Source organism: Phoxinus phoxinus, assembly GCF_949152265.1.
Source record: "Phoxinus phoxinus genome assembly, chromosome: 7".
Classification (NCBI taxonomy): domain Eukaryota; kingdom Metazoa; phylum Chordata; class Actinopteri; order Cypriniformes; family Leuciscidae; genus Phoxinus; species Phoxinus phoxinus.
Window position 1 is genome coordinate 28,027,788 of NC_136882.1, and position 22,708 is coordinate 28,050,495.

At 39.1% G+C, this 22,708-nt stretch overlaps 2 protein-coding genes across 9 annotated transcripts in view; one reads left to right on the top strand and one right to left on the bottom strand.

Annotated features, from left to right (window-relative positions):
* The window catches only part of usp9 (ubiquitin specific peptidase 9), a 44,219-nt gene extending 25,785 nt beyond the window's left edge, over positions 1–18,434 (top strand). For 2 of the 8 annotated variants that reach the window (XM_079619066.1, XM_079619068.1), the window contains 30 exons: positions 59–270; positions 381–621; positions 756–905; positions 1,626–1,746; positions 1,835–1,965; positions 2,626–2,904; positions 4,688–4,813; positions 5,082–5,219; positions 5,316–5,482; positions 5,940–6,048; positions 6,163–6,309; positions 6,401–6,547; positions 6,659–6,866; positions 6,979–7,199; positions 7,909–8,099; positions 8,182–8,355; positions 8,453–8,594; positions 8,687–8,890; positions 8,994–9,549; positions 10,015–10,138; positions 10,226–10,451; positions 10,618–10,747; positions 11,521–11,706; positions 12,082–12,302; positions 12,565–12,653; positions 13,059–13,215; positions 13,308–13,520; positions 14,173–14,280; positions 15,898–15,993; positions 17,001–18,434. In XM_079619066.1, coding sequence (XP_079475192.1) covers positions 59–270; positions 381–621; positions 756–905; positions 1,626–1,746; positions 1,835–1,965; positions 2,626–2,904; positions 4,688–4,813; positions 5,082–5,219; positions 5,316–5,482; positions 5,940–6,048; positions 6,163–6,309; positions 6,401–6,547; positions 6,659–6,866; positions 6,979–7,199; positions 7,909–8,099; positions 8,182–8,355; positions 8,453–8,594; positions 8,687–8,890; positions 8,994–9,549; positions 10,015–10,138; positions 10,226–10,451; positions 10,618–10,747; positions 11,521–11,706; positions 12,082–12,302; positions 12,565–12,653; positions 13,059–13,215; positions 13,308–13,520; positions 14,173–14,280; positions 15,898–15,993; positions 17,001–17,138 — 5,352 coding nt within the window. In that variant the 3' untranslated portion in view covers positions 17,139–18,434. The remainder of the gene's footprint in view (positions 1–58; positions 271–380; positions 622–755; positions 906–1,625; positions 1,747–1,834; positions 1,966–2,625; positions 2,905–4,687; positions 4,814–5,081; positions 5,220–5,315; positions 5,483–5,939; positions 6,049–6,162; positions 6,310–6,400; positions 6,548–6,658; positions 6,867–6,978; positions 7,200–7,908; positions 8,100–8,181; positions 8,356–8,452; positions 8,595–8,686; positions 8,891–8,993; positions 9,550–10,014; positions 10,139–10,225; positions 10,452–10,617; positions 10,748–11,520; positions 11,707–12,081; positions 12,303–12,564; positions 12,654–13,058; positions 13,216–13,307; positions 13,521–14,172; positions 14,281–15,897; positions 15,994–17,000) is intronic. The other 6 variants (XM_079619067.1, XM_079619069.1, XM_079619070.1 and 3 more) reach the window with 3 other exon arrangements.
* A 1,307-nt stretch (positions 18,435–19,741) lies between these two features.
* Positions 19,742–22,261, bottom strand: rpl8 (ribosomal protein L8). Its single transcript, XM_079619076.1, has 6 exons — positions 22,137–22,261; positions 21,265–21,408; positions 21,026–21,167; positions 20,720–20,938; positions 20,048–20,163; positions 19,742–19,947 (listed from the first exon to the last, which is right to left on the bottom strand). Exons 2-6 carry the CDS (start codon positions 21,400–21,402, stop codon positions 19,789–19,791), a joined length of 774 nt encoding a protein of 257 aa, XP_079475202.1. The 5' UTR covers positions 21,403–21,408; positions 22,137–22,261; the 3' UTR covers positions 19,742–19,788.
* Positions 22,262–22,708: the final 447 nt, after the last annotated feature.

Here is a 22,708-nt window from a genome sequence, read left to right on the forward strand (position 1 = left end):
ATAAATGTTGTGTTTCTCTTGAGCGTGTTTTAAAAATGTGTCACCTGACTGTTTGCAGGTAGAGATCCATGAGGATTTTATTCAGTCTTGCTTTGACCGGCTCAAAGCATCCTATGACACCCTGTGTGTGCTGGACGGAGATAAAGACAGCATTAACTGTGCCAGACAGGAGGCTATCCGCATGGTGAGAGTACTGACTGTGCTCAGGGAGTATGTAACCGAATGTGACAGTGACTACCATGAGGAGAGGACCATCCTGCCCATGTCTAGGTAGACCCATTCAACCCTGTCATAAATTAAGTTTATTTTATACATGTTATTTTTGCTTCGCTGTAATGACCAGATTCTAACAAACTCTCAAACTCTTATTTTCCTTTAAGGGCTTTCAGAGGAAAGCATATTACACTAGTTGTGCGTTTCCCAAATCAAGGCCGACAGGTTGATGATCTGGATATTTGGTCGCATACCAATGACACAATTGGTTCTGTGCGACGCTGCATTCTGAACCGAATAAAGGCCAACAGCACGCACACCAAGATTGAACTTTTCATCGGGGGAGAGATCATAGACCCAGCAGATGACAGGAAGCTAATTGGGCAGCTAAACCTCAAAGACAAAACTGTAGGCATTTGCTTGGCTGCTTTTCTCAATTTACACAATAAGGAATTTCACACACATAACCGTTGCCTTAACAGATCATGTTCACACATGCTGTTATATTTTACAAGAGTACTTTTTCATTCCCTCTCTTCCAGCTCATTACAGCCAAGCTCACCCAGGTCAGCGCCAATATGCCTTCCAGTCCAGACAGCTCCTCAGACTCCTCCACTGGCTCCCCTGGGAACCATGGAAATCACTACAGTGATGGGCCAAACCCTGAAGTGGAGAGCTGTCTTCCTGGCGTGGTGAGCATCATGCCATTCAGGCACATAATTGAGCCAAATTGTCTATTGTGTTAGGGTAATGTCATTGAAAGGGGAGCAGAGTGACTTAAATTATTAGGTTACTGACATGGTGAAAAATGGAATGCGTTTCCTCCTAACACATTTTATCATCCAAAGTATCAAGCTTTCTTTGACAGTAATAGGTCTAAACTAATTTTATAACCACAATATTGTAGTAAAAATCATAACTGGGAAGGTGCTTTTTTTGTTTGATTTGTTCTGATCAAAAAGATTGTCTGTAGACAAGATGTACACTGTCCTGCAGCTTCGGACCTTAGAGGCACATCCAGCTCAGTTACTTGATTATTTTTGTGTTCTACTTTTTACTTTTAACGTTTTGAATCTACTTGGCAACAATGGCTGTTTGATTAAAGTTATGGTCAATGTAATTGGACAAAAATACCCTTTTAAGCCATTTTGAAGCATTGAATGTTGGCCAAGCCTAACCTAGCCCCAGTATTGCAGATTCTCTGGTCATAATTTATTCTATTATGTATTATATTAAAGTGTATATTGTAAGATATAAACATCCATTTGCTATGCCCTTGAGAAAGGCACTTGCTCCAGGTATTGGAAGTGTTGCAGAAATGGTATTACATTTATTACTGCATTTATTCTAACTACCTTTAATGTTTTGTGTTGGGCAGTTTTAAGTGTAACCTCTGATTCTTCTTGTCTCAGATAATGTCGCTACACCTACGCTACATCTCTTTTCTCTGGCAAGTTGCGGACCTGGGCTGTAATCTCAACATGCCTCTCCTACGGGATGGAGCTCGTGTTCTAATGAAGCTCATGCCTCCAGGTGCTCTATATGCTTCATTAGATGCCTGTTTGAGATGACTAGCTTTATCAATCTGCTGTTTCTATTCATTATGCTTTCTGCTTTCCAGATAATTCCACAGTGGAAAGCCTGCGAGCCATTTGTCTGGATCACGCTAAACTTGGCGAAAACAGCCTTAGCCCCACATTGGACTCTCGTTTCTTTGGGCCGTCACCATCTCAAGTGCTTTACTTGATTGAGGTTTGTTAAATATGACAATATGACTGCTGCTTTTCCACCATCGGGCCGAACGGTTCCAAATATATTTTCACTTGAGCTTGGTTCAGCAAGGCACGATTACAAACTGTTCTCGGCCTGGAATTCTCCAGTAGAATGTGCTTAGTTATGCCGCCACTCAGGATTGGTCACTTCTCTGTTGCCTGGCTACCTCTGTAGCTGACGAAGCGTGGTATTTTAGCGAAGTAAACGCAAGTTAATAAAAATGTTTAAAGAAATATCATTTTTTGTAATGTAGTTGCTATTTACATGTCATATGTCTGTAGACTGTAGTTGCTTAGGCAATAACTGTCACAGTGGAAAATGAAACCATACCCGTGCCGGCTGGGCCAGATCGGCTATTTTAATATATTTTATTTTAATATAATATATGAATATATTTATATTATATTTTAATACTAATATTTAGCTTAATTCTTTTTTTTTTTTTTTCAGTTTTAGTAATTTTAGATTTCTTTTCTGTTACTTGCCAAGGCAAGTAATAATATTTATTATATATTTTAATTAACAATAACAATATTTAATAGTTTTAGTATCAGTTGCAATAACAGCACTGCCCAAAAGGCTTTTTTGTGTGTGTGTGGCATGAGTCTTTGATTTGCACAATGTCTTTGTGTTCCTCAGGTGGTGTACGCCTTGCTCATGCCTGCCAGTGGGACGTTGGGTGAGGATGCTAGTGACTTCCAGTACAACTTCTTGAAGAGTGGTGGGCTGCCACTTGTTTTGAGCATGCTCACCAGAAATAACTTCCTGCCAAATGCTGACATGGAGACCCGGCGGGGAGCTTATCTCAACGCACTAAAAATAGCCAAACTGCTGCTCACAGCTGTAGGCTTTGGCCATGTGAAGTCTGTGGCGGAGGCCTGCCAGCCTGTGGTGGAGGGGACTATCCCTGTATCTCCTGTAAGTTGCCCTTGCTTGAGCTCTTAACTGTTCCTTTTAAGGAAGGTGTTGCAGAAGTATAAGCAAAATACCTTCAGTGACTATTACTTTACAGAATAGAGAACATGTACACATTCAGTTTAAAAAAAAATACTTTTATTCTTGTTTTAATCTTGTCATTTTTTACAAAGAACACAATTAAAAAACATTGCAATATCATATTTAGACTTTAAAACTGCAGATAACAAGAGAGGGAGAGTTAACCTGCTGTCACTTTTTACACTTTTCTCCAGTACTGCATTACTGCAAAAACAGAATTATTTTGCAAACACTGCAAGTAAAGTGTTTCCTACTGAGTGATTCAGTTTGATTCAGTGGATTTTATAAGTTCAGTACTGAGCGTTTCATTTCTGTTTAAGAGTGTAACCTTTAGCCTCCCTGACATTCATCAATCATATTAGAAACAGGCTGGCTTGGACTATGCATCGCCACAAATGTCAAGGGTGTACAGTGTCTTGTGAGGAAAACTCACACAGACTCCAGAAGCGTTTACATAAGGGATTATTAACCATGAGAAAGAAGAAAGTCAGTCTTGAATCATGCAATTTTCTCTTTATTTGACAATGTTTCTATACATGTAATCGAATAATATGTGTGCAACTAATAGAGGTGAAAAATGACCACTGACTCAATGATACAGTATCACCAATCTTAAATGTGAAGCTCTTTTCTTTTTTACTAACTTCCATGAATTCCTTAGTTATAGTGTTACCCGCTTTTTATTGTTACCCGCTTTTTGTTGTTACAAGTAGTAACATGCGTAAAAAAAAAAAAATGTTTACTAGCTCTCTGGCTTAGCTGGACCAAGAAATTAAAGTTTATTTGTCAGCAAAAGTCCACCAGATGACATGTTCTGGCAGCTAGGGCTTTCATGAAAACTACAGATTATACTTCTGCATTTTTGTCTCCCTACCCATGGACAGTCAGATTGACAGAAGGTTATTAACAATTATTTGTAAGGGTAGGTTTATTACTGGAATTTGTTTCTTACCATGTCTACAATAAACAGCATTATGGTAAAAATTGAACACTATGCCAACAGCTTTCTTACTTGTATGCAACAGCGTTTTGCTTCAAGGGGTTGGGCGGAACTGAGAGAATGGCAGTTTGATAGTTTTTTTTTCTGTATTCTCTAGTGTATTATTTTCTAAAAATGTTTGCCTTTCTACCGTATAGGCAGAAGTTTTATTTAAAGCCCATTTTGCCAGCCATGAAGGGATCCCTTTAAAAACATGATTTGAGATATTAAGTCCTTGTTTTAGGATGTGAAAATGTCTGATGTTGGGGAGCATGTAAACAGTATTTCATAGATTATAACTTTGCACGGAGAGGGTTGTTAATCCGTTATATCACTCCAGTCTCATGCTACAACTTAAGCACTTAATGTACACTTAATGTCTTAAAGTATTGTGGTTACACCTCTGAAACGGTATGATGCTGGCATTAGGGTATCTCACTATAAAATAAACATTACAATACATTTCATGTATATACACTACCATTCAACATTTGTTTAAAAAAAAAACGATTAGCCATCACAGAACTAATTAAAAAAATATATATATATTTGAAAATAAATTAAGTTATTTTAAATTATAATAATACTTTACGGTGTTTTACTGTATTTCTGATCAAATAAACGTAGCCTTGGTGAGAAAAAAAGACAGACCCCAAACTTTTGAACAGTATTTAGTTTTTCTTTTTGGAATCTGAAGGATAACACTTTTTCTTTAATCATTCATAGATCAACCAGACTACACATGACCAGGCTCTAGTGCTACAGAACGCCCTGCAGAATATCCCTAACCCCTCCGCCGAATGCATGCTGCGGAACGTGGCAATCCGCCTCGCCCAGCAGATCTCGGATGAGGTATGTTATACAACTCCACACAACCTTAGCCTACAGAAACTGGTTTGTTTGCATTCAATTCAAAAGAATGTCCTCAACTGTCTTGACAAAAATGTCTGAAATGTATTTTATGATCAAAAGGAAAGCAGATGATGTACTATTATTTGGTTGCATAGTGTTTTGTCAAAACCTCTAATTTTCTTTAAATGTGACAAAAAATATGTACAAGGAAAATGCCTCATGTTTCAGGCTCAGTTTTCAAAGTTTGTCCTTCTATTCCTGTGCCTAGAACTTCTTCCAGGCCTCCAAGTATATCCCCGATATCTGTGTCATTCGAGCAGTTCAGAAGATAGTCTGGGCTTCTGGCTGTGGCTCTGTCCAGCATGTCTTCAGTTCTAATGAGGAGATCAGCAAGATCTATGAGAAGGTTTTACTACTTATCTGTATTGAAACACCCTTTTGTGTGTTTGATTGATAAGAATCAGACTCAATATTTACGCCTGTTATGTGTGATCTCCCACAGACCAATGCTGGCAATGAGCCGGATGCAGAAGACGAGCAGGTGTGCTGTGAAGCTCTGGAAGTCATGACCCTGTGTTTCGCTCTTATGCCCACTGCACTAGATGCACTTAGCAAAGAAAAGGCCTGGCAGACCTTCATTATAGATCTGCTGCTGCACTGCCAGAGCAAGTGAGTTATCGTAGATATCTTTTAAACTTTCATTGGGTAGTGTGTTTGGGCCATTTCAGTCATGCTGTTCCTTTTGACATTTATGACTTTAATAGACTTTCAGAAATGTTTTTAATTTTTATTTTAAAATTGATTGTCTGAATTGTAAAATCCTTTTTTTAATTTTTATTTAATTTTGTAATTTATTATTATTTAATTAATGCAACTTATTTACATAATGTCAAGAAATTTAACTGAAAATTGAATTCCTCACTTAGCATTCGTGAACTTTGTCTTTAGTTTCATAGTTCATTTTCAGAGTATGAACTTGAAATTAAGATTTTGTCATTTTTGTAACCGGATTTGGAAAATCAGTTTGAAACTAATTTCTGTAATTTTATCAAATATGTTGTGTGGTTTAGAGACAAACCAACAATTTTGTAAAATTCATAGCTAATATTCTGATGTTTGCTCCTAGGTCTGTTCGTCAAATGTCCCAAGAACAGTTCTTCCTCATGGCCACCCGATGTTGTATGGGCCATAGGCCTCTTCTGTTCTTCATCACCCTTCTCTTCACCGTTTTAGGTGTAAGTGTCTTTCATATTTCTCTGGGACAAAGCTGGAAGATTAAAATGTTTCCTTTTTTTGCTAATTCAGAACATCTCATGATTTATAGTTCTCTGTATCCATTTGTGTTCCAGAGCACTGCAAAAGAGCGGGCAAAGCACGCTGCTGATTACTTCACTCTTCTAAGGCACTTACTCAACTATGCATATAACAGCAACATTAATCTTCCTAATGCAGAAGTTCTCTTAAACAATGAGATTGATTGGTTAAAGCGAATCCGGGTATGTTCATTTACTTAAACTTCTTTTTGGAATTAAAACAAAGCAAACTTTAGTGTGTGCAATTTTGAGTCTTGTCTCCCTTTATTTTTAGGATGAAGTTAAAAGGACTGGGGATCCTGGGGTTGAGGAGACCATTTTGGAAGGTCATATTGGTGTCACAAAAGAGCTACTGGCTTTCCAGACCCCAGAGAAGAAGTTCTACATTGGCTGTGAAAAAGGAGGTGCTAGTCTCATCAAGGTAATCTCCTTGGCCATTTTTTAAATGACAAAAAAAACTAAAAAAAATGCCTATTGGTGGATGCATCGTGTCAAAACTAATTGATTTTCCTTTTCTTTGTACAAAATTTAGGAGTTAATGGATGACTTCCTGTTCCCAGCATCTAATGTGTACCTGCAATACATGAAGAGTGGAGAATTCCCCACTGAACAGGCCATACCTGTGTGTAGCACCCCAGCCACCATCACTGCTGGCTTTGAACTGCTGGTTGCACTTGCCGTTGGATGTGTGCGAAATCTCAAACAGATTGTGGACACACTAACTGATATGTACTATTTAGGTTTGTGTGCAAATATTAGAAAGAAGTGCAGCAAATTCTGATTCTTAGAAACAGTGCCGTCAACTCCAACATATATGTTGTTATTTACTTGTTTTTTTGTATGTATCTTCAGGTTGTGAACCACTTACAGAATGGGAATATTTGCCACCAGTTGGCCCACGGCCCACCAAGGGCTTTGTGGGACTGAAAAATGCAGGTGCGACTTGCTACATGAACTCAGTTATCCAGCAGCTTTACATGATTCCCCCCATCAGGAATGGCATCCTGGCCATCGAAGGCACAGGCAGCGATGTGGATGATGATATGTCTGGAGACGAGAAGCAAGATAATGAGGTACTGCCTAACATGGTTCATTCAGTTCATGAGAATTTTAGCCTTTATGTGAATGCTTTGAACAAACATAGACCCCTATTATGCAAAACAAATATCTTTAGATAAGTCCTAGTATGGTTCACTTAAATAGCACAGTGCTAATGCGAAGTGTTTAAGGTTCATTTGATTTTCAAATTTTAGAGATGCTATATTTTTGGCCATTACATATTTGAATTCACTTTCAATGAATAGTGTGAATGCAATTTACTCTGAAGTACTTTTTAATCTTCAATACTTTATATGGACCAAAAGTGAACAGTGTTATTTTAGTATTTATATAACATTATGTTTTTTTATTAATTTTGAATTAGCTTTTATTTTTATATTTGAATTAGCTTTTATATTTAATTTCTGTTTTCCGTTAATGTTAGTAATCCAGAGAGTGCTTTGTTGTTTTAGAATCACACTTGGTGGACTGCTCCAAGAGAGATTGTGTCTTCAGTTTCTATTCTATGTTCATGTCATTGTACTTGTTTAATTGTTGAACTGCCCAGTGATGATGATCATCCTTTCTCAGTACCAAGTGACTGACAAATATAGCCATCTCCAGGGTGTATGCTCTGTTGCCATTCCCTGGAGCTGAGGGCATTTTTTACAAAAGATCTCTGTTTTAATCATATCGCAATGAAAGTTACTTCAATTTACTGAAAATCTTGCTTTAATTCTGCAGAGTAATGTGGATCCCCGGGATGAGGTGTTTGGCTATCAGCACCAGTTTGAAGATAAACCTTCTCTCGGTAAATCAGAGGACAGGAAGGAATACAACATTGGGGTTCTTCGGCAGTTGCAGGTCATTTTTGGACACTTGGCTGCCTCCAGATTGCAATACTACGTGCCTAGGGGTTTCTGGAAGCAGTTTCGGTAAGTTCTCCCTCTGTTTTCCTTTCTTTTGAGACTACAGGACAATATGCGACTCTAAACTGGTCTCTTCCTCTCTCTGCAGGTTGTGGGGTGAACCAGTCAATCTGAGGGAACAGCATGATGCTCTGGAGTTTTTCAACTCTCTGGTGGACAGTTTAGACGAGGCTTTGAAAGCACTGGGTCACCCTGCCATGCTGAGCAAAATACTGGGTGGCTCTTTTGCTGACCAGAAAATATGTCAGGGTTGTCCTCACAGGTACATCAGAAATCTAATATTGTGATTTGTTAGGACTTTGTTTTTTCCCTTACTAGATCCTTTGTGTCTCAATGAACACTCCATACTGTCTTTTCAGATATGAATGTGAGGAATCGTTTACGACGTTGAATGTAGATATCAGAAACCATCAAAATCTCCTCGATTCTATGGAGCAGTATGTAAAAGGAGACTTGCTTGAGGGTGCAAATGCCTACCACTGTGAAAAGTGCAACAAGAAGGTGAATTTTCCATTTTTAAATGATCTTTGATGTCTTTTGTTGATTTAAGAGAACACCATATTAAGCTCAGGGTCGTGATGTCTTTGTGGCAGGTGGACACAGTGAAGCGTTTGCTCATTAAGAAGCTTCCTCCAGTGCTGGCCATCCAGCTGAAACGCTTTGATTATGACTGGGAACGAGAGTGTGCCATTAAGTTCAATGACTACTTTGAGTTTCCACGGGAGTTAGATATGGAGCCCTATACAGTAGCTGGAGTAGCTAAGCTGGAGGGGTCTGATGTGCACCCAGAAAACCAGGTATTACACCAACATGGTCTTTAAGCTATGTCTAATTCAAATAAATGTGACTTGGGAATATTTTTTCCGTAACTGGAGTTTAAGTTGTTCTTTATGGCACCAGGTGATCCAGCAGAATGAGCCGTCGGAGCCGGAACCCCCCTGTAGCTCTCGTTACCGTTTAGTAGGAGTGCTGGTCCACTCAGGCCAGGCTAGTGGAGGTCATTATTACTCCTACATCATTCAGAGGAACGGCAGTGGTGGTGAGGGAGAAAGGAACCGTTGGTACAAGTTTGACGATGGTGATGTCACCGAATGCAAGATGGACGACGACGAGGAGATGAAGAACCAGTGCTTTGGTGGAGAGTACATGGGCGAGGTCTTTGACCACATGATGAAACGCATGTCCTACAGGCGGCAGAAGCGCTGGTGGAACGCCTACATCCTCTTTTATGAGCGAATGGACACATTAGACAAGGACAGTGAGCTGGTTAAATACATCACTGAGCTCACAGTGACCAGCAAACCTCACCAGGTGAAGATGCCCTCTGCTATCGAACGCAGTGTGCGCAAACAGAATGTGCAGTTTATGCACAACCGAATGCAGTACAGCTTGGAGTACTTCCAGTTCATCAGGAAACTGCTGACCTGTAACAGTGTGTACTTGAACTCACCGCCAGGTAAATCCAGCCATCGACCTTGCTTTGTTCTCTTCTGTTGTAGATGGGATTAGGGCTGTCACTTGAGCAATTTAATTATTTAAAAAGAAAACTAAATCTAATTGACCCCAAACTTTTGAACGATGGTATATATATGCTGGATAAAAGTCCTCTGAAATGCATTAGGGGCCATTCACACAATGCAGTTTTGCTTTGAAAAACGCAGGACATGGGCAGTGGAATGGGGAAAAACATCTTAAGACGCGTTTTTTAAAGAGTCGCTGCAAAATATACAAGCGTTTAAGTATATTTGTTGTTACTGTGCAAATGCACTTATACCACCTCTTGGCAACATTAAACAGTCTGTGTAAATACACCCAAATACCACTTTCAGAAGCATGTTTGTTCCTCCACTTCTCTGCAGTGTAAAAACAGAAGTTTTTGTTCTCATCCATCTGTATTTGAAATTTTTTTTTTGTCTTCTAGGTCAAGACCACCTTTTGCCTGAAGCAGAAGAAATGGCTATGATTAGTATACAGCTTGCTGCTAGATTTCTCTTCAGTACTGGATTCCACACCAAGAAAGTAGTTCGTGGCCCTGCTAGCGATTGGTAAGCGTGTGTATATCAGGCACATATTTGCATGTGTTCTTCAACAGTTAGTTCATCCTTGTTTATCAATGTTTTTTTTTGTTTCAGGTATGATGCTCTTTGCATCTTGCTGCGACATAGTAAGAATGTGCGTTACTGGTTTGCACACAACGTCCTTTTTGCATATCCAAACCGCTTCTCTGAGTACCTGCTTGAGTGCCCCAGTGCAGAGGTTCGAGGGGCTTTTTCCAAACTCATCGTATTCATTGCACATTTCTCATTGCAAGATGGACCCTGCCCTTCACCGATTGCCTCACCTGGTCCTTCAAGTCAGGTACGTCTTTTCAGTCTAGTTAGCATTCATCTCCGTCTCTATACAGGCTTTTCTGCATTCATGGAAAATCTAAAAATACCTGTGGATACCTGATTTATGCAACTTGGTTTGGCAACTCTGTCCATAGGTTCTTGTACATTTACTTTTTTTTGTCCTTTTGTCTCAGGGCTGTGATAATTTGAGTCTAAGTGAGCACTTGTTCCGTGCCGTACTTAATCTGCTGAGAAGGGAAGTGTCTGAGCATGGCCGTCATCTGCAGCAGTACTTCAACCTTTTCGTGATGTATGCCAACCTTGGTAAGGAGCAATTCCCAGCCTTAAAGGAGAACTCCGGTCAATTTTAACATTGAGCTCAATTTTTAGTAAATTTGGAGTGCTGTCAATACAGAGAACAACGACAAAAATCGGTGTTGCCTACACTGTGTTATCCTATTTTTAAAATTTGCACCCTATTGACTTGAATGGGGCAAGTTTTAAACCTGCTTTTATCCTCTTAACATCTTTGATGTGTCATACAAGTGCCCAGCCATGTTGAGTGATTCCTTAAGAGTGAACATAAGTGAATCTGACTGCAGTAGATGTGAAAGATATGAATAAAAATGATGTTATATCACCCAGCGCACAGACCTGTATTTAGTTCCTGTTTTCGGTGGAAGTCCAAAGTAGTCGATTGTCGAGTTCACGCGCGTGATCATAGTAACTAAACCTATGCGCGTGAACTCGATTCATATCTTTCACATCTACTGCAGTCAGATTCACTCATGTTCACTCTTAAGGAATCACTCAACATGGCTGGGCACTTGTAATGACACATCAAGGATGATAAGACTAAGAACTGGTTAAGTTTAAAACTTGCCCCATTCAAGTCAATAGGGTGCAAATTTTAAAAAGAGGTTAACACAGTGTTGGCAACACCGATTTTTGTCGTTGTTCTCTGTATTGACAGCACTCCAAATTTACTAAAAATTGAGCTCAATGTTAAAATTGACCGGAGTTCTCCTTTAAGGCCTTCATCCATGCAGACTTGCATGCTACAGTGCTGTCCTGTCTCACTCATTTCGTTCACTCAGGCTTGGCAGAGAAGACACAGCTGTTGAAGCTTGGGGTACCAGCCAACTTCATGCTTGTGGCCCTGGATGAGGGTCCTGGCCCTCCAATTAAGTACCAGTATGCTGAGCTGGGAAAGCTCTATACTGTTGTCTCACAGCTGGTTCGCTGCTGTGATGTGACATCACGTATGCAGTCATCAATCAACGGTAATGAGTTTTATACCTTGCTGCCAAATGTTTGTTATCTGATAACAAAAAGGTATGTAGGCTTTCACATGTATTCGGTATTCGGTCCCCATTGCCCAATGAAGATCCTCATCCTTGCTCAGGACTTCCTGACTGACACAAAGCCATCTCCAGGCATGAGTGCCAGGTTGGCATTGCTTGGAGCTGAGGGCATTTACAGTCAAGCAGATCTGCACCATTATTTATTTATCTGCCATTGTTCTGTAGTGTTTAGAGTAGTTTGATCTGTTGATACTGATTTAAGTATTTGCATTCACAAAGAATGTTATTTTTCCACTTCTGCCCAGACCACCAGCCAGGTAATGAGCTGACATTTCCTAATCTTGAAATTTTTAGGTAACCCTCCCCTGCCAAACCCATATGGAGACCCCAACATCACTGCTCCCATCATGCCTCTGCAGCAGCTGGTGGTGGACATTCTGTTTGTGCGCACCAGTTATGTAAAGAAAATTATCGAAGACTGCAGTAACTCAGAGGACACTATCAAACTGCTAAGATTCTGCTGTTGGGAGAACCCTCAGTTTTCTTCCACTGTGCTTAGTGAACTACTGTGGCAGGTGAGTGAGATCAGCCACTTCTGAAAGACAAGCACGGTATAGCTGGTGGTGATTAGTTGCGAGTTAGTTCAGCAATTCAATATTCAAGTTTTGAGTGTTTAAAGCATTCCTTAGTTATTTTAGCTGGTTTTCATGGTTTTTCTTTTGTTAGTCATTTGAGTCAAGTAGATTCAAAATGTCTGTTTGGATGATTGTTCTGAATTTTTATTTTTTTTACCTTTCTGGAGATATTAATTAATGTCAATGTTTTTATTTTGCTTAGGTGGCATATTCGTACACGTATGAGTTAAGGCCTTACCTGGACTTGCTCCTCCAGATCTTATTTATTGAGGACTCATGGCAGACTCACAGGTCAGTCTGCATTTCTACTGTTATTTCATCTTCAGCTAATTCCTTTTATAAAAACCAATGTACAGCAAAAACTGTTTTCCTATGCATTATGAAAAAAGTATGGAATTTGATTTATTTCCAGGTCTAGATGATATCGAAAACTAGTTTCCAGTCTATTGCCCCCTTTCTGTTTTCGACAATATAATACAAGCAGGGTTTTTTGTGAGGTGGTCAGAATATAACTTGCATGTTAACAGTTGGAATTAAAACCATTTACAGGTTGTTAAATATGGTCCAAAAAAAGTAATTTTGAAATGGAAAATGTGTAGGAACTCTTGAACGCATCTTTTTTACATACATGGGTGAATGAAATTCATGATCGCATAATAATGTCCTTTGCTGCTCCTTTTCTTTATGGTTTGTTAGGATCCACAATGTGCTGAAGGGAATCCCTGATGACCGTGATGGGCTTTTTGACACCATTCAGCGCTCCAAAAACCACTACCAGAAGAGAGCTTATCAGTGTATCAAATGCATGGTAGCTCTTTTCAGCAACTGCTCAGTGGCCTATCAAATTCTCCAGGTGAGAACAACTGCATAAGAATAAAAGACTGTGCACTTGGATGTTTTTTATGGTTTTGAATATGCAAAAACTGGTTGTTTTGCCTGTTCCAGAGCAATGGCGATCTAAAGAGGAAGTGGACATGGGCAGTGGAGTGGCTCGGTGACGAGCTGGAACGAAGACCGTACACTGGCAATACCCAGTACACGTATAACAACTGGTCCCCTCCCGTTCAGAGCAATGAGACTTCCAATGGATACTTCCTGGAGCGCTCCCACAGTGCCCGAATGACTTTAGCCAAGGCCTGCGAGTTGTGCCCAGAGGAGGTATGTGTTGGCTCATTGTCTGAAGAATTAGTACCAGTACATTTAGTTTAAAAATTGTAATCTCGCATGTGTGCTTTGCCTTTATTAGTCAGACTTTTTAATAATTACTTTTGTTTAAATTTTTACATGATTGCCTTTTACAGAACCCCTTTCAGTAAATACTCTTTTTAGGTTTTTCTTCCGAAATCTGCACTTAAATCACACTATGACTGTATAATGATGGGCTGGCACACATATCAAACATTTTAACTTTTTTCAAAATCCTTTTCACAATTATTTTCCAAGAGTCTTGCTCATCTAGAAATGTTTTGAGTGCTAATCTAGAAATGTTTTGAGTGCTAAATAGACATGTTTAACTATAGGTAGGGCTTTGAGTTTTCAACATTTTTATTTCCAAGTTTATTCGTTTTTTTCTAATGCAAAGCAATTATAAATGCTGTTGATATTTACATAAATTTAAGTTTCATTATATTTATGCTTGATTTCATGTCAGAGATATATATATATTTTTAATTTCTATTAATTTGCGGAACTAAAGCGCTTGTTTACTCAAATCCAGTTTAATGATGAATAGCAAATTACCTTAAATGTTTACAGCCATAAATGCATAATTTGTTTTAAGTGTACAATAATAACTGCCATTTCAAAATAGTGTCACTTAACGAAGCACGAGGTGGTATCTGAAGAGGACGCTGGCCGGAACCCGTCCTCGACACAGCAACTTTTGCCAGGGGAAGTGACAGGCCAACAACAGCACACCGTAAGACTCGTATGGCCCGGCCACACTGGTGCCATCTGCGTAACTTTTTGATGTTCTCAGGGCGTGATGTAGACAGAACCATCTTCCACCTACCTCAAAAACAACTCTGAATCAACTGTTATTTCGTCCTCATCTCAGTGTGTCCAAACTGTTTCTTTCTACCCAACTACAAGTCTTAATGTGGTAACTAAGTGTTCGAAAACTCTAAGCCTTGGCTATAGTGTACAGATGAGTTGGAGGTAATCTTTGTGTCTGGTGATGTTTTTCTGTTTTGTTGAGTGTTCTTTTCATTTCTTTTGGGGATGTGATATCGTTCTGGTCATCTGATCTGAAAACGTTCCGGCACTATTAAGAAGCTTTTGTATGACTGCAAATTTGTTTAGTTCTATATCCAATTCTGATGATTAACTCTCATGGGGGAAGAGCTCTATGTTCAAGAGAAGCTTTTGTCTAATCAATTCATCCATGTGAAAATTCATCCATGCGTCATCGGAAGCTTCCTTTTAGTTTGGAAAACTATTTCAGTAAAATCAAAGTATATGAGTGCTTGGTATGTGTTCATTTATGGTGTTCTCTCATCTGTCATTCAATTGAAGTATGTCTGAGTAGTACAGTGTTCTAAGTTATTTGCCTTCTAAATCTAATTTGGGGATGGGCAACGTCAGTCCTGGAGGGCCACTGTCCTGCAGAGTTTTGCTCCAACCCTGATAAAAACTCACCTGCCTGTAGCTTTCTATGAACCCTTCAGAGTTTAGTCCCTTTCACACAGCGCGTTGATCCCGGGAAATTGTCAGAGTGCCTTCTGTGTGAGCGCAAACATGTCCCGGGATTGATGCCGGGATCGATCCTGGGTTGGGGGCCTAGTAACATTGCCGGGATCAGTCCCGGAACGCACCCTGTGTGAACAAAAGCAAGGATCAATGCCGTAAGGGGTGTGTCGTAGTGATGATGCACGTGCCATCGCGCAACTCTGTTGATGACGAACACAAACTTGATTCTAAGAGCAACAAAGAAAGAACGAAAAAATGTCTGCAAACTGGAATGAAGCAGACCAGGGAGCTCCTTACTATCCGTGCTGGAGCTGAGATCGGTCGACAGCTTTGTGGAACGGTACGCAATGCGTTAGTGTACATGTTTTCGACGCGTACGTTACACGTCTCATCCTGACGCCACGTGTCTTAACTGGATCTTACCGGGATGTGTGTGAACGCACTCACAGATCCCGGAAAATCACTGGCAGTGTGAATGAACCAAAATCAATCGATCCCGGGACACATTATCCATGTATTTTCTGGAATCTCCTTGTGAAAGGGGCTATTGATTAGCTGGTTCAGGCATGTTTGATTTGGATTGGAGCTAATCTCACTGCAGGACAGTGGCCCTCCTGGACCAAAGTTGCCCATCCCTGATCGAAATCAAACCTATAAACCCTGAGCCTTCATATTATATTGGCTTCGCATGTTTAACATGTAAGGGACTCTCTATATGGGACTTAATTCACTCGCATCCCTGGTTAGTTAGTATTAAAGAAACCAAACCAAAGAATCATTTTGTATTTAATAAAAAAACGCATAGTTAAAATCCAGTGCATAATTTCATTTATGATGGTTGTTTTAGGAGCCTGATGAGCAGGAGGCCCTTGAAGAGCAGGACCCTTCTCCCCCAGAGGACACTGCGCTGTACCCTCACTCTCCAGGCACAAAGTTTCAACCGGTACTGAGCTTTAGTTGCACGAATCTATTACTAGTCATCTTTTAAACTGTGTATATGCAATGTATGTGAATTGAAAGTACTATTTAGAAGAATTTCATAAGCTTTCTTCTCTGCAAACCCATGTTGTGATTTTTTTATTTATTTTTTATTTATTTTATTTTTTATAAATGTACCTAACCAAAAAAAGGCAGTCAATGCCCTTCTTGATTTGAAAGATTGTTTTTGGATTTAATATCAAATGGCCAAAGATTTTAACTGAAGTTTTAGTCTATAAACACCAGCGTTTCTTTTTTTAAGTTGCCAGTCAGTGCCAGCATTTGATTCATTTTCACACAATTTCATGGTCCCCAGAATATGTTGCTAAATTAATATCTGAACATAATAGTTAATCAAAACAAAGAACAGAACCTCTGCTTTAAAATATTTTTTTCCCTAGCTTCATGTATTCATCAACAGCAAAAGCTGTCCAGATCAGATTTAGAACAAAAGAATTATTAGATGGTCTGCCAACACCCCAAAAGCTGGCACAGTCCTATACGTCTTTGTGTGTTTGACATTTAGGCTGTTTTGATTTGTTTTTGATCACGTTAGCTTACATGTGCACAAGGAATCTATCACTCGTTTCTGCTTTTTGATTTTGATTCTGTACTCTTTCAGAAGATGTGTAATAGCACCCCCTACTGTATAACAGTGGAAACATGAATTGCTGGAAAATTCCGTCAATAGTGGGGAACGTTTATATTTAAATATAATTTATTCCTGTGATGGCAATGCTGAATTTTCAGCAGCATTCCTCCAGTGTCACATGATCCTTAAGAAATCATTCTAATATGCTGATTTTGTGCTTCTGAAACATTTAATGTTGAAAAAAAGTTCAAAAGAACGGTTTATATAAGAACTTTTGCAAGTGTTAGATTTGTAAATGCATTATATATTAAGTAAAACATGAGTATAAATGTGATCTCTGATTGTCATGCACTCATTTGATTGTTCTGGCATCTCTTCAGCAGAATAACCTCCCGCATGCGCAGCCGTACACTGGCCCCGCAGCACAGCACGTCAACAACCCTCAGCGTCCAGGCCCACGAGCACAAGAGAACTGGGAGCCCCCTGAGGAGGTGCCGCCCACCCAGACTAAAGACTAACAATATGTTGTCACACTGTCCTCCATCTGAATTCTCCAGCGAGATACTCGAATCCAGAGCAAGGCCAGGCCCCACCATGCTGCTCCACTCCAGAGCCTGTGTAACCAGAACATTCAGCTTCCCTCAATTTCTAACCCTGGAGTGGAGTCTCTTCACCGTCTGCTCTGCAGTATTAACTGTCAAAAGTGTAACTTGCAGTGGACTGTGCATATTGTTTGTAATAATAAAACGGGCCTGACGCACTTGTCTCATGACAGAGGTGTACATACTATGTTAATGTTTTGACTGTTCAAAAGCAACAGCGTGTGTGATGCTGTTGGGAGACTGCAGATTTATGAAAATGGAAAAACAACACAAAAAAAAAAAAGCAAATACAACGGTGAAAGACAAAAAAAAAAAATCCCTGTTTTATCCCATGCTCAGTAGTAAGGTTTGGGCCGTTTGGGTCATTCTGCTTTTGATCATACATTATATTCATGTCAAAGCTTAACCGGCTACGGCACCTCGTGAGCAAGAGTTGGCCATAGTTTGTGAACGATGGGACGGTTGGGTGATGATCTTGACGTTTAGTTGATGTGAATGGGGTGATGATGCAATTTTAATCTGGAAACTCCTATTGCCTTTCTTTTTTTTTTCTTTCTGGTAATAATTCAATAATTTGAAAGCTCCAGCTGACACGCTGTAACATCTTAGCATGGCTTCACATCAAACTAGCATAGCTGAAGGGCAATTCTGTGATTTTTCTTTTTCCACAGTGATTTGGAAGAGCCCTTTTGTTGGTCCCCTTCTCCATATGCTCTTCTAGATTTGATGTTTTCGAAGCAATGTAAGAAATAAGTGGCTTTACAATTGCACACGTTTCCTCGGATAAATATTTGGCTGTCGCTTTTTTTGGGTGGGATAAACACTTAGGTTTTGATGATAGGAATTTTAGAAAGAGAAAATATATGCAACAGTTAATGCCAGGATGCCTGGAACATTAGTGGACAGAACTCGTTTTGATTATTTGTCTTGAACATTGTGTGAGACAAATGACCTGGCAATTTAGTCGATCGCCTAAATATCGTGATCCCTGTTCACATTCGTGTTCTCGAATAGAGGCTCTGTCTGGGGATTCTTCATTTAAGGAGAGTGAACGTAAAAGCAGGGTTGTACCATAAAGTAACTGCTGGTTAGTCATGTTGCAACTTCAGTTAGTAAAGTCTCTTGGATTAAAGGAGTAAACATCAGTAGATACTGTATGTATTTAATTGGTAACTTGAATGCTTTTTTTTTTCTTGGATTTTGTTGGAAAAATACCAAATACTCCTGCAAATGAAAATATTCTGCCCATCATATATTTAAATATTTTGCTGTTTTATTTTATAGAATTTATTTTGTTGTATTTCACTAAAAGAAAAATAGAATTTGATTTAAGAGGAACATTTTTGTCCTTGTGTTATTTTTAAAGATTATTGACTGTACAGAGTTCTTCGCCCTGTTTTTTGCCGACTTTTGTTTTGGCCATGATGTGACGTTGAATTCTGAAGCCACAGTCACAATGTTGACTTTCACTTTGTGAGGTTTTTGTGCACAGAACTATTAGAAAAAAGCATTGCGCCCTTCAAGAATAAAGAAAAGAAATCGGGAAAGTGTCTCTGTTATTGTCAAGATTCAGACCTGCATGATGTTTTATTGTCACTGTTGAGTACACCGCTCTAAAGCCACAAATTTAAAAATGTGTGTTGGTGAGTCAGGTATTGCTTTCTTACAATGCCTTTATAATAATTCATAGAATAATTATGACAACTCAATTCAGTTTGCCTAGATGAATGGGGATATTCTTACAAAATTTGTGAATTATGCCAATAAACCTTATTAATGTTTGTCTTTTAGGTGCAAAGATTTAGCGTAAGATTTCAAATTAGGTTGGACTGCAGTTCCAAACTAATCATCTTTGTAAGCTTTTTTTGTTAATTCTCAGCCTTTGACCAGAAAAGGCACCCAGAACAACTGTTAAAAACGCATTAAACCAACAAATTTTCTTTAGAATGCAACAATTCTGGAAATATTATCTTGAATTGTTAAAGGCTGTCATGAGAACTCTTAAATTGCACCTCCAATTTTTGGTAGGTTGCTGCCACCAGCCCTTAACCAATCTTAAAAAAAACAAACAAGTTATCATTACTTGCTACATGCTCTGTATTTAAGATCCTTAGTTTGTTTTGCACTTGATCTACAGCACCTAGGTGTGCTTTGGTCATTTCCCATGCTTATTTTAACTCAACCATTGGTCAAAAAAGGTATTCAAACAAATGTTTTTTTCAAACTAAAATGCTTCTGATAGTATGACTAAACTACCGGTACTTATAAATATATTCATTTCGCATAGGGAATAAATAAATATTTTTCAGGTCAGTATTCAATTCCAATATTTAATTTCTAATCAAAAAACTACACTTGTTTTAATCTATTGTATTATAACTACACATGTTGAATAAAACTCAAATGTAGAAGTTCTGCTATTAACCTGTAAAATATTTGAGAACTATTGAGATCCTGCAGGCACCATGTAGCATTCTAACATGTATTATTTTTTTCTTGTGAAAACCGACAAAGACATCAACAGGAAAATGGAATTTATTGAGACATTTTATTATGAAGATGCACATTAGTTCTCTTTGTCCTGGACGGTCTTTGTTCCACGCAGTCTGCCAGTACGACGGGCAGCGATGAGACCGACCTTGCGTCCAGCGGGCGCGTCCCTCCTGATTGTTGAGGGCTTGCCAATATGCTGATGGTTACCACCACCGAAGGGATGCTCAACAGGCTGGAAAAAGAAACGGCATACATCAGATTTAAAACCACCATACAGGGAACAAATCAGACTGCAATCCATAATCGCAAAAAAAGATATTCAATTTGCTTACGTTCATAGCCACACCACGGACACGAGGCCAGCAGTTTCTCTTGGCCTTGTACTTGTGGTATGCACGTCCTGCCTTCAGGATGGGTTTGTCAATACGACCACCGCCAGCAACAACACCTTTAACATATGACATTAAAAATGGGTCTCAGTGAATTCAATCTCAAAGCCTATAAAGCCAAAATGAATACACAAATACCTCTTACACGTTGGCTATATCAGTAATTTACAAGCATTTTTTTTCAGTGCTGTAATAAACCCCTGAAGTTTAAATTTAATTTCTCCTTATAACACTCACAGTTCTCTGATGTTGGTTAAAGGTCACATAAAATTATGTTTATCTGAATGTCAGTTTTATTTTGATTCTTTTTAAAATATTAATTTCAAATTTACATTTGTCATTTTAAGTATTAGTTCTTCAATTCACAAGCCCCCTGCAGTTCCCTCACAAACCCCAGTTTGGGAAACCATGTGCTATGGAATATAATATGCTATTAAATTATAGCTCCCTGGAGTCACAAAACATTTCACTGGTTTGTACATTTGGTTTAGTTTCTAGATTTTAGAAAATGAAAATCAATCAGAAATCAAACAAAGCAAGGAAAACAATACTACTCCAAAAGATAATCATATCAACCAAAACGTTATGTTTTCTGAAACCATAACATTTGCTTACCAACAACAGCTCTGTTTGCAGAAGAGATGGCCTTTTTGGATCCAGATGGAAGCTTGACTCTGGATTTCTTGGTCTCGGGATTGTGGGAGATGACTGTGGCGTAGTTTCCGGATGCGCGAGCCAGCTTGCCCCGGTCTCCGGGCTTCTCTTCCAGACAGCAGACAATGGTACCCTCAGGCATGGTGCCAACGGGGAGCACATTGCCAATGTTCAGCTGGGCTATAACAGTTCGAACACAGAGACTCAACAGGTGCACATAAGACTAGATGTTTGCTTGCCTTAAATCTCAGTTTAAAATTGTATTACCTTTCTTGCCACAGTAGATGAACTGCCCAGTGTGGATGCCTTCAGCTGCAATGAACAGTTCGGTCCTCTTCTTGAAGCGGTATGGGTCACGGAAAACCACCTTAGCCAGGGGAGCTCCACGGCCGGGGTCGTGAATAATGTCCTAGAGGAGAAAGCAGGTTGTTGTTTTTTGCAATTCCCCCTCTTTATAAGACAAGAGTGACCTTTTCACAATTTCAACGTTTAATCCACAATTGTACCTTCACAATCCCCTTGATGTAGCCATGGCGTTCAGCAAAGTCAATATGACGGAGTTTAGCAGCACCTTTTCTGTGCTTGACATGGGCTTTGAAGACTGAGCCCGCACCTTTTCTCTGTCCCCTGATCACACGTCCCATTGCGACCTGTATAAACAAGCAATTACACACTTAGTATGACATTTCAATGCAGTATTTACATTGGTGTCGTTCTGTATAACAATTGATTGTGTCACCATTCACATTTATTATACAGAGAAAGCTGCAATGAAAGTGATGCAATGAGACAGATTGGTAATAACAGTAGTAAAAAAAATTACATATTCTGCAAATATGCATTGGACAAAATTGCTCAAATGTTTTTTAGTTGTTGTGCGGTTATATTTAGTTTCATTAAACGTCTTAAATTTGAAGAAGGCTCTTACATTCTCAGTGTAAGTTACTTAATTCGTCCATAACAATCTCCATGTCTATTCTATGATCCCACTAACAGTGACAGCCAGCCGCTATAATGAACTCATGCGACTTGCGAGTTAACGGTTAACCGTATCCCACACTAACGACACGTACGGTTAAAACAATACTTAATACCTCGTTTAAGCTATTTAATATATTAATTGTGATCGTATAACAGGCAAAAACACCCCCGAGTCGTTTCAGAATCGCCGGTGCTCTAGGCCACAACATGACCAGAGACATCATCAATTCAACGATAAATAACACATTAAATTTAAACATTCTGAGACACAAAAGTGTAAAGATATGTCCTTAACTAATATGTTGACAATATACAGCTTATTGTTTACGTGGATGGTGAACTTTAAACGGTGATTACAATCAGATTGAGCAGAGAGACAGAATATTATTTCTCATACCTAAACTCCGTTGACGGAAAGAGGAAGCAAAAGGGAGTGATGGGGTTTTCTTCCGGTGAAGTGGGGCGAGCGGGAGGGGTCAAGTACCCGGATGTGTGTTCAGTACGCGGTCTGCCCTCCAGAGGCTGAACATGGAAGGAAAGAAAGAAAGAAATCAGAATAAAAGCAGTGAGTGATGTTTTTATTTTATTTATTTTTTAGAAATATACACACACATTTGCTTTTAAAAATTTATAAAATGGTTGACTCACACACAAGCATCGTCCCACTTTATGCACATAAATTGTAAGAAAATTACCAATACCGACAAATAAACAGTATAAGGTAGCAGTCCCAAACTAGCTTTTAATACTATAAAGTTAGTACGAGCCACCAATAATTTTAAATTACACAAAATTAAGTGTAATTTGTTACCATGGCAAATACACAATAGCCTACTAACATGAACTTGCAAATCCTCCAAAGCATATGAAGTACAAATTACTTATTTAATTAGCTTTTTTTTCAACTTTATTTTAATGTATACTTTTTATCTTTATACTGCATTTGCGCGTGCGAAGAGTGCGCTACGA

Bases quoted from the DNA above. Each gene is read 5' to 3' on its own strand.
- rpl8 (XM_079619076.1), bottom strand. From the start codon at position 21,402: ATGGGACGTGTGATCAGGGGACAGAGAAAAGGTGCGGGCTCAGTCTTC. The intron at 21,168-21,264 runs GTACAATTGTGG...TTTCTCCTCTAG, and splicing joins ACATCAAGGGGATTGTGAAG to GACATTATTCACGACCCCGG. The intron at 20,939-21,025 runs GTAATACAATTT...GAACTGTTATAG, and splicing joins CATCTACTGTGGCAAGAAAG to CCCAGCTGAACATTGGCAAT.